At 42.3% G+C, this 10,155-nt stretch overlaps 2 protein-coding genes across 3 annotated transcripts in view; one reads left to right on the top strand and one right to left on the bottom strand.

Moving 5' to 3' along the window:
* Positions 1–10,155, bottom strand: part of LOC146962289 (histone H2B) — a 200,559-nt gene that overhangs the window by 150,598 nt on the left and 39,806 nt on the right. The window lies entirely within an intron of this gene.
* Positions 8,964–9,401, top strand: LOC146962300 (histone H2A-like). Its single transcript, XM_085770023.1, has one exon. It carries the CDS (start codon positions 8,993–8,995, stop codon positions 9,374–9,376), a length of 384 nt encoding a protein of 127 aa, XP_085626149.1. The 5' UTR covers positions 8,964–8,992; the 3' UTR covers positions 9,377–9,401.

Raw genomic sequence — 10,155 nt, 5'->3', positions numbered from 1 at the left:
TTTACAAACAAACAAAACCAGTTATCCTATATGTTCAAAACCAAACAATGTGTTCAGATCAAACACACAGCAAGTAAAAAAAATTACAATAATTTAGGACACAGCATCCAGAACATGTAGTTATGTAACAGAAATGTTTATTGTAACTGCTTTTAGCAACAACAAAAAAGAAAAGAAAAAACTAAAAAAAAGATGACAGCTGTGTTGGAGTTGTGTTCACAGTTTGCTGCAAGTGTTTACAGTTCTGCAATCACAGTGTGAAATGTGGTTAGTGACTGAGAATGTGTTTAAGGTTTTGCAAAAAAAAAAAAAAAGAGTGGATGAGTTTTGCAAACTGCGTTGAAGAACCTGAACAGTGTTTAAGGTGTTGTCCAAAAGAGTGTTTGATTCAAAAAATGAGTTTAGGCCACTGTACTGAGAAGTTGGTTCAGACAATGGGCTTTTAGTGACTGTGAAAAACTGTAAAAACAGGAAACATTTATGGTTCTAATTATGACACAAATAATAACAGCAATACTATACTACCCATGTTAAAAATAAAGAACCTTATCATTATTATAACAATAGCAATTTTTAGTGTGGCTCGTCTCTTTTTACTTTTTAAATGCACACTAAAACTATGGAGTGCAAGAATGAAGTTGACGTGTGCCACAAAACTCCACAGTTCTTCTTTCTTATGATGGTTTATTGAAACCTTTCTTAGTTACGGATCACTTACTTCTGCTTTATAGTTCAGTCTTATAACCTCAATATAATTTCTGTAAATTGTCCTCTGTATGCTTAATATATAAAGTACTTCATGGCCTGGCGCCATCTCCACTTAAAGAGTTTATTACATTTAAACAGACGAGGAGGACCACCAGACCAACTACTAATAGGGACTGTGTGGTTCCATACAGGAAAACTTCTTTCGGTCAAAATGCCCTGTCTACGAAAGGAACTGCAATCTGGAACATACCCTTACCCATAAAGGAATGCCCTACCTTGACTACCTTTAAGAGCCACCTGAAGGTATGGCTCAGAACCAGCCAAACGTGTAATCACCTCTTGTCCTAACTGCTTGCTTTTACTGTAGCCTACTGCTCTGTCTTAACATATTATTATTAGTAATGTGTTGTAATATTGTATGTGTTTATGGTATTTCCTACTTAAAATGTATTCTACCCTTTTGTATTGTATTGTAACACCAACCTGCCTAGAGGACTCCAGATGGAAATGATCCCTCGGGCTACAATCTGGCACATTCACAGGTACTACGGTACATGTTTATTACTGTAATGTGCATTGTCCTGACTTCTAAATAAATAAATGAAATGAAATGAAATATATGAAAGCAAGATAAATACAACAAATCTAAATTATTTATCACCTTATCTGCAATATACGAAGGAGTATTAGGGCCAGCCAAAAAAAAAAAAAAAAAGCCAGCAGAAAAAAAAGATTCTGGCAACAAAAAAAAAAAGCCACCGGGAAAAAATAAATAAATAAAAAATCCAACGTAAAAAATAAAAATAATAAATATTTGGGCGGCCAAAATAATAATTAAAAAAAATTCCATTGTAAAAAAAAAATCTGGCAAAAAAAAAATCCATTGTAAAAAAAAAAAAAAAATCCATCGGGGAAAAAAAAATCTGCTGCGCCTATACTCATAGAATTTGGAGTTACAATTCGTAACTATCGTTTCACAGCAGTTCACAAGCAGAAACATAGCATACACCATACCAAACACAACGCACACTTAAAACAGTGCTAAGACTGGAGAAGGACTCGTAAAAAAAAAAAAGGCAACCAGAACTCACACATAACAAAATATACTAAATTTATTAGGCAAAGAATGAAATAGGATGTGTTCATGCTCTCAGCCATCCTCACCGTGTGGAGCCATGTACAGTAACTGTTCTACTATAACTGCAGCCTGGGGATGAAAGAGTGTAACATGTCGGAGGCCTTTGACTTGGAGGTTGTTGAGGAACTTGGAGATGAAGGATTCAGAGAGTTTGGGGGAGTTTAAAGTCAGTGTCTGGTTATTTCCCTCTCTGCTGAGGTGTCCACATTGTCTGTAGCGACTCTGCTTGGTGAATTCCTGGGAGGCCCGTTGATTCCATGAGGTCACTGAGGCGTGAGGTCAAGCCTCTTTCAAACCGTTTTGTCCGGTGTGACTCTGTGGAGGCCCACAGGCAGCCGCCGGCGACGCTGTGCACAGCTTTTCTTGGTTTTTATGGATCATGGTTGATTTGTGTGATTCATGTTAACTTGTTTTATTGTTGTAATTCTTTACCTGGTGAGAACAGGTAATAATAAAGTACATGTTTTCAGGGATATACAGCTGGGTTCTGGTTCTGTTCGATGATTGACAGGTTAATGTTACTTTTAATCTGCTTTTGTTTTTAAAGTGGAAGTGAAACCGTTTCTGTTGAAACACATGACTTCTCTCACATTGTGTATGGAGTTTTGTTTAAGTTTTGATGATGTGACATCACAAAAACAGCCCATATGTTTTATATATTAAAACTGTATGACAACAAAAGTAATCAAATATGTCCTGCTAATGGCAGGTAAAGACAAAAGGCCCTGTGGTTGGTAGATGTTTTACTTTTTATTTTGAATAATCACATCAATTAAAATAATTTCTACTGTTTATGCATAAATTCTGTAGGCAAGTGTTGTAAAACATCTCTGAGACTAAGAATTGAGGAAATCCACAGCTCCCATTTTCTCTTTGATGCAATTACGACAATTGCTGTTTATCAGATTCATAGATAAGGAAACAAAAAGTTGTTCTATATCGTATAGGCTTCGCCCTCTAAGAGCTATCGCTGTTGGGTTTATCCCCGCGCGCATGCGCAGTCCTGAAAAATTTCTTTCGCGCCACTGTGCCCTGCACAGTTGCCCCTACACGGTCCGCATCATGACTATATTACACCTGCGGTCCCGTGTATCTGCTCCCATTTTTTCTTCAGCGAGCAAGAAGAATGCAGTCCTCCGATCTGCGAGGTCAGATACATGCTGCCCGCCGACCTCCACCCCCGCTGCGGAAACTGCCTCGGCGCTGAGCAGCCGGGACAGCACTGACCGCCCGGGCCAACTGCGCCTTCTGCCCGTGGCGGAGTTGCAGCGGAGAGCCGAATTTTTCCTGGCTCAGGAGGAGGAAAGCGGCGAAATGGATATCCGTTCCGGGTTCTCCATTGAAGAAGCCTTGTCCATCCTGGACCAGCCTGAGGGCAGCGGTGTGGGGCACGAGGCTACTGCCTCGGTTCCCTCCATCCACGGGTCTCCACCCGGTTCCCCCCTCCCCCTGGCAGATGAGGCTGAGAACTTCGACGGCGCCTGTGATGAAGGGGCTCCGCTCGGCCGGCCTTCCCCCTCGTCACCTCGCGGCGCTGGACATCTTCCGGCCAAAGCGCTGCTTAATGACCTGCCCCGCATCATTAAGACTGCAGCTGCGGTGAGGAACATGGCTGTACCGGCTGACCCTCCGGCACCACCCGGCGACCCACTGGACGTTTTCTACGGTGCAGAACCCGCTCGGCCGCGCCCCCCGTGTGGCCTCGCTTACAGCAGCTCCGACCCTTCCTGGAGCCCGGGAAGCTCAAGGCTCCAGTCTCCCGCTACGAAGCCTTCTGCAAAGTAGACGAGCTGACGACATCCGGTTTCCCCGCCGTGCCGCCGCTGGAGGAGAGTCTGGCCGCCATCCTTCTCCCCTTTTATTCTGCACAGTTATATTTATTTGTTCTTTTCATTATTCATTCTTACTGATGTGTTTATTGTTGTTTATTCTGTGCTTTTTAATGTTGTTTATTCCGTGCTGTGTGTTTTGTTTTGGTATTGTTTATTGATGATTTATTCTGTGTTTTTGATGATTTTAACTGCTGTAAAGTGTCCTTGAGTGGCGTGAAAGGCGCTTTCTAAATAAAATTTATTATTAGATTACCCTAATGTCCGCCGCCGTGACCCTCTCAACCACCGTGACCGTGGCCCAGGCACGCATCATGGCTTGGCAAACCATGCTGCAACGAAACATCTGTAGGCAAGTGTTGTAAAACATCTCTGAGACTAAGAACTGAGCTCTCATTTTCTCTTTGATGCAATTACGACAGTTGCTGTTCATCAGATTCATAGATAAGGAAACCAGGGATGCAAACAGCGCGCCGAAAAGCGAAACTCGCTTTTTTCATGACCAATTAGGTGACTTGTGTGAATCGTTCAGATCCGAAGAGTTTTTGTTTTTGAGGGGGGGGGGGGGGTCTCAGCGTCTCAGCTGGGGTCAGTAAAATGTTTTTCTAACAGGCTGACAGTGACGTGAAACTGAGGCGAACTCATTCATGGTTGTCTCTGATTACACTGGTAACAGCCGACCTCCAATGTTGCGCTCTGTCTCTCTATGTGGCGCGCACAGTGACCCTCAGACGCACACAACAGCTGTTTGTTCACTACAGAGAGCACTCCCAGGGACAACCCCTGACGAAGCAGCGTTTGTCCCACTGGTTATGTGACGTCATCTCACAGGCATACGTCACATCAGGCCGGGATCCCCCGCCTGGCATCCATGCCCATTCAACCAGAGCTATGTCCTCCTCCACAGCCCTCCTCAGAGGCGTGGCTGTAGCGGACATCTGTGCTGCAGCCTCTTGGGCTTCACCGTGCACTTTTACGCGGTTTTACCTCCGTGATGTGTCTGAGACCTCCCTGTCTCACGCAGTGCTGAGCACGGCCAGCAACCAATGAGACCATAATCCGATCGGTCCCTGTGGGCTATTCTCAAGTGAGCTCGCCCTCCACATATCAATACCTCCGAGTTTTTCTACCCGAGCCTTGAGACTGTCACGGTGCGTAACCATCGTCTCTGCGCCTCGCGCATACAATCTCGGCGTGCGTAATTACAGTGAGATGGATATGTGTTTATCACACAGCCTGTTACCTCTGTTGGGACTTTTTACAATGCGTAATTATCGTCCCTGCCCTTTGTAACATGACGTGTGTATGACGTTTTGAGTGTAATGCTCCTTGTTAGGAGTATTAACTCGTGCCTAAGAACAGAGAAGGATCTCGTGCCACTTCCGTGCTGTCCGCACTGAGGGGTGTGCTGGTGTGTGTTAATGCTTGTGTACTACTGTGGCACAGTGTGGCATGGACTACATCAGCTTCGCCCTTAACCCAACAGCGATAGCTCTTAGAGGGCGAAGCCTATTCATTAGATTCATATGACGTCACTGTGTTTCTGCGCCGCCATATTTGTGTCTGAATCAGGGCGATCTGGGCACAGATCACAGCGTCACGTTACCAGAACAAGTGGAGTAGTAGGAGGAAATCAGCAAGAGACCGAAAATTGACGTTATTTGAAAGATGCCAGGATTATATTGTGCTGTTGACTGTGATAGCAGTCGCCAAAGAAACCCCGGACTGCAGTTTTATTCCATCCCAAAAGACGTAAAGTTATAGACGGAATAAATAGTTGACTGCAGGCAGTCTGTCAGTGGCAGCGTGGGCTGTGACAAGTCTCACAAAAAGAGGAGATGCACTTTTTTTTTTTAATAACATGGATATATTGAATTCTGCATTTTGATTACTTTCTTATTAATTACTCACTGATTCTGCATTCAGTCTTTTATTTCTGTATAACAGACCGTTGCTAAGTAAAACGGGCCGTTGCTAGGGACGCTGCTCTGATCAGCGGAGCAGGGCAGAAGAACTATCAAGGATTTTTTTTACCTCGTGTTTCATTTTTACCAGCTTCAGACTAATTGTGATGTTAGAAAAATGACTTGTAGCTTGTTAGAGGGAGAGTGGAGGCTCTCTGCCTCCCTCACCGCTGCTGGAAACCAAACCTGCGATCAGAGCGGACAGAGCGGACGGGCCAGTGCAGTGTCACAGCTGTGACCAGCTGTGTCTGTGCCACCGCGAGTCCGTGACACAAACGTGTCCCGTAACCGTAGTCTCTTATGACAGACAGGACGACATAAATGCGCACATCGTAACATTTACATGATAATTCATCAATCTACTGATTGATTATCAAAAGCTCGTTGAAAACAACTACACACGAGTCGACAGGAGGAGGGTGAGGAGCAAACAGCGGAGAAGTGACTTTGATCAACATTACGTCTCAAATTAATTAATTAATTCATAAACGGTGTAATAAGTGGGATAATATAGAGTTAGTCTGTTGTTATAGAGATATAAACCCAGACAGGATGTATGAAACCCTGTCATTTTGTCAAGAAACTGTCATTTCCATCCTGCGGTTTGCATGCTGTCATATGAGGAGACCTGTCAAATCGGACACAAATATGGCGGCGGTCCCTTCGACGTGACGTCACTGCAACCCATGAATACGATATAGAACGTTGGTTACGTATTGTAACCCCAGATTCTATGAGTATAGGCGCAGCCCTCTAAGAGTTGAGGCCCCACTGTCCCATCAGTATCAGCTGAAGAAAAAAGGCTGGCTTTTGGGAGCAGATATCCGGATCCGCAGGAGTAATATAGTCATGATGCGGACCGTGTAGGGGCAACTGTGCGGAGCACAGTGGCGCGAAAGAAATTTTCAGGACTGCGCATGCGCGCGGGGATAAACCCAACAGCGATAGCTCTTAGAGGGCGAAGCCTATACTCATAGAATCTGGGGTTACAATACGTAACCAACGTTTTTCCCCCCGTGCATGTTCGTTGCTGTGTCAGGCAGGTGTCTCCCACGGAGCTCTGCCCCGTTTCAGAGGTGAAGGAAGCCCTCAGTGGAGAGACGTCGCCTCCGCGATGTAGAATGTGTTCAATTAAAGTGAAACTAACACATTATATATACGTATGTCCATTACACACTGAATGAAACATCCCATGTCTTTTATTTATTCAGTTTATTTTAATAGTAATAATTATGACTAACATTCAGTGAAGACCTAAAATTCAGTATCTCCAAAATTGAAACATTGCAAAGAATTTTTTTTAAGCATTTTTAATATAGAAATGTTGGCCTTCTGAAAACTATGTCCATCTATATGCACCCAATACTTGGTTGGGGTTGAACTACTGGAAATTGACTTTTCCATGATATTGTAATGTACTTATTTGTTAATGGTGAGCCCCCCCCCCCCCCCCCCCCCCCCCCCCCCCCCCGAGTTCCTCTCTTTTTTGGTCCTGACCCGTTTGCATCCCTGGGAAACAAAAAGTTGTTTGTTACACTGAACTCCACATTACAGTCCAGACTCAAGCATCAGATTTCTACATGGAAATGTGTTTTTATCTTCAAACACAATAATTTTACTGTGTGTTTTAACAGCCCACAAATCGAGCTTGGTTTTCTCTGTCTTTTGATTGATTTGTGTAAGTTTTGCATTTTGTTTCTTAGTTTGTGTCTCTCTCACAATAACCGAAAGCTTGAAATAAATTGATATATGAAGTGTTTTAGTGTGCGGTTGCTGTTTTGTTGTTTTCAAAGTTACATTTTCTCTAAAACAAACAATGAATAATCACAGAATATCTACACTTACACATGAAGGACACTTTGTTCAAAGATGGAATATAATAGTAATTCATCCCAAAAGAAAATCAATAATGTCATCAGTGACACATAGATAGGATTTAATTATCCTTTTCCTCTCTGGTGTTGTTCATGAGTCTCCTCTGAACTTTCCTCTTCTCTCTGATTCATGTAACTTTTACTTTTTGTTTCTTGTCTTCTTCTATTATTATTATTTTCTCTCTGAAACAAAAACCAGACAATAGATAATGACATAAGGGACAAATACCTAAAACACACTTTGTTTAAAGATGACATAGTATAGCATAGTAATTAATTCATGTACCAGCAATTTATTAAAGTAATTAAGACTAAGAATTTAGATAAAAAACAGATAAAAAAGAAAAAATACAACCACGGTAAAAGATAAAATGGATTTTGTTTGTAAACGCTGAGATTATGAACAGAGTGTTTACTAAACAGTATTTTGTTCATACAGACAAGGTGACCTTTATTTATCTACAGATTTTTAAGTTTAATTCATGTTAAATTAGAAAACAGTTTGAGGCTTTTATTTTGTAAATCCCACAGACTCTTTTTTTTTCATCAACTTTATTATTGCTTTACAAAAAGGTACATTCATTATTGATGAGGAATCTCCATCAAGATCCTGTTTAATACAAGATAGAAAAACACCTGGAAGAATATCTGTCATCACTGACACATAGATATGATTTAATTATCTTTTTCCTCTCTGGTGTTGTTCATGAGTCTCCTCTGAACTTTCCTCTTCTCTCTGATTCATGTGAGTTTTGCTTTTTGTGTCTTGATTTGTGTCTCTCTTCTTCTTTTTCTATTATTATTTTATCTATACAACATGGACCAGACAATAAATAATCACATAAAGGACAAATACCTAAAACAAACTTTGTTTAAAGATGAAATATTATAGCATAGTAATTAATTAATGTACCAGCAATTTATTACTGTAAAGTAATTAAGATTAAGAATTTAGATAAAAAAACAGATAAAAAAATATAATAGAGCCACCATTTTGTTTGTAAATGCTCAGATTATGAACGGAGTGTTTACTAAACAGTATTTTGTTCATACAGACAAGGTGACCTTTATTTATCTAGAGACTTTTAAGTTCTATTTCGTATAGGCTTCGCCCTCTAACAGCTATCGCTATTGGGTTTATGCCCGCACGCATGCACAGTCCTGAAAGTTTCTTTTTAAATCTAATAATTTTATTATTATCTATTAATAATGTTATTCTAATTTATTTTAAGTTTAATTAGTGTTAAATTAGACAATAGTTTGATGCTTTTATTTTGTAAATCCGGAGCGGAAGACGCGAGCTCTCTACAGCAGCTTGACGTCAGCAGCTCTGATTGGTCGGTTCCTCTCGGGTTCAGCGTGGCCAATCAGCATCGAGCTCGGCGCCGCTGCTGCATATATAAAGACGGCGTCGCCAGCGGGAAACCACTTCTCTTCAACTTTTCGAAGATTAAAACAAACAAAACTCATTAATTCAACATGTCTGGACGTGGTAAGACCGGAGGAAAGGCCCGGGCCAAGGCCAAGACCCGCTCCTCCAGGGCCGGCCTGCAGTTCCCCGTCGGCCGTGTCCACAGGCTGCTCCGCAAGGGAAACTACGCCGAGCGCGTCGGGGCCGGAGCTCCCGTCTACCTGGCCGCCGTGCTCGAGTACCTGACCGCTGAGATCCTCGAGCTGGCCGGAAACGCCGCCCGCGACAACAAGAAGACCAGGATCATCCCCCGTCACCTGCAGCTCGCCGTCCGCAACGACGAGGAGCTCAACAAGCTGCTGGGAGGAGTCACCATCGCTCAGGGAGGCGTGCTGCCCAACATCCAGGCGGTGCTGCTGCCCAAGAAGACCGAGAAGCCCGCCAAGAAGTAGATGCTGCTTCCCTAAAGGAGACTGACCAACAAACGGCTCTTTTAAGAGCCACACACACATCAATACTGAGCTCAGTCCTTCAGCAATACACCTCACACTCAATCAACTAGATATGGCTCATAGGTTTACAATGTAACACAACTATTAACACATCACTTCTACATAAGTATGCTTCATATTTGGATCAAACTGAAATAAAAACACTCCAATATGTTAATTTTACATGATGACAAGAAAACAGCAGAATAATACCATAGACCGTAGTGTGTCAATGTCAACAAGGCTGCTCTTCCTCTCCTCACCACCAGTCATTCAGTCTCCATAGACTCATGTTTAATCTTTACAGTAGTGAAGCTTTCTGTCCAACTGGTTCAAAAAAAGGTTAAAAGTTTTCTCCACTTAATAATGACAGACTTTACATCATAAAGTTCAGCTGTTAACAGCTTCATGTTCTCACCTAAAAACATCCAACACCCACAGGCTGCACTTCCTCTCCTCACCACTACACTCACTCAGTCCTTCTGGGTCAAATTGACCCGATTTGTTCCCTTCCTCCATCCTTCCTTCTTTCCTTCCTTTCTTCTTTCCACAACCCCTTTTCCGTTCATCTTCCCTTCCTTCCTTCCCTTTGTCCTTACTACTTCTTCCTTCCCCTTTAGATCCAATTGTCCCAATCTGTTCCCTCCATCTTTCTTTCTTTCTTTCTTTCTTTCTTTCTTTCTTTCTTTCTTTCTTTCTTTCTTTCTTTCTTTCTTTCTTTCTTTCTTTCTTTCCCTCCA

Source organism: Trachurus japonicus, chromosome 23 (assembly GCF_045865225.1).
Source record: "Trachurus japonicus isolate A0001 chromosome 23, Traja_1.0".
NCBI lineage: Eukaryota > Metazoa > Chordata > Actinopteri > Carangiformes > Carangidae > Trachurus > Trachurus japonicus.
Note: the sequence above shows the minus strand (reverse complement) of the source record. Positions and strands in the feature narration are given on the sequence as shown.

What these genes read in the sequence shown, in the direction of transcription:
- LOC146962300 (XM_085770023.1), top strand. Translation starts at nt 8,993, where the DNA reads ATGTCTGGACGTGGTAAGACCGGAGGAAAGGCCCGGGCCAAGGCCAAG.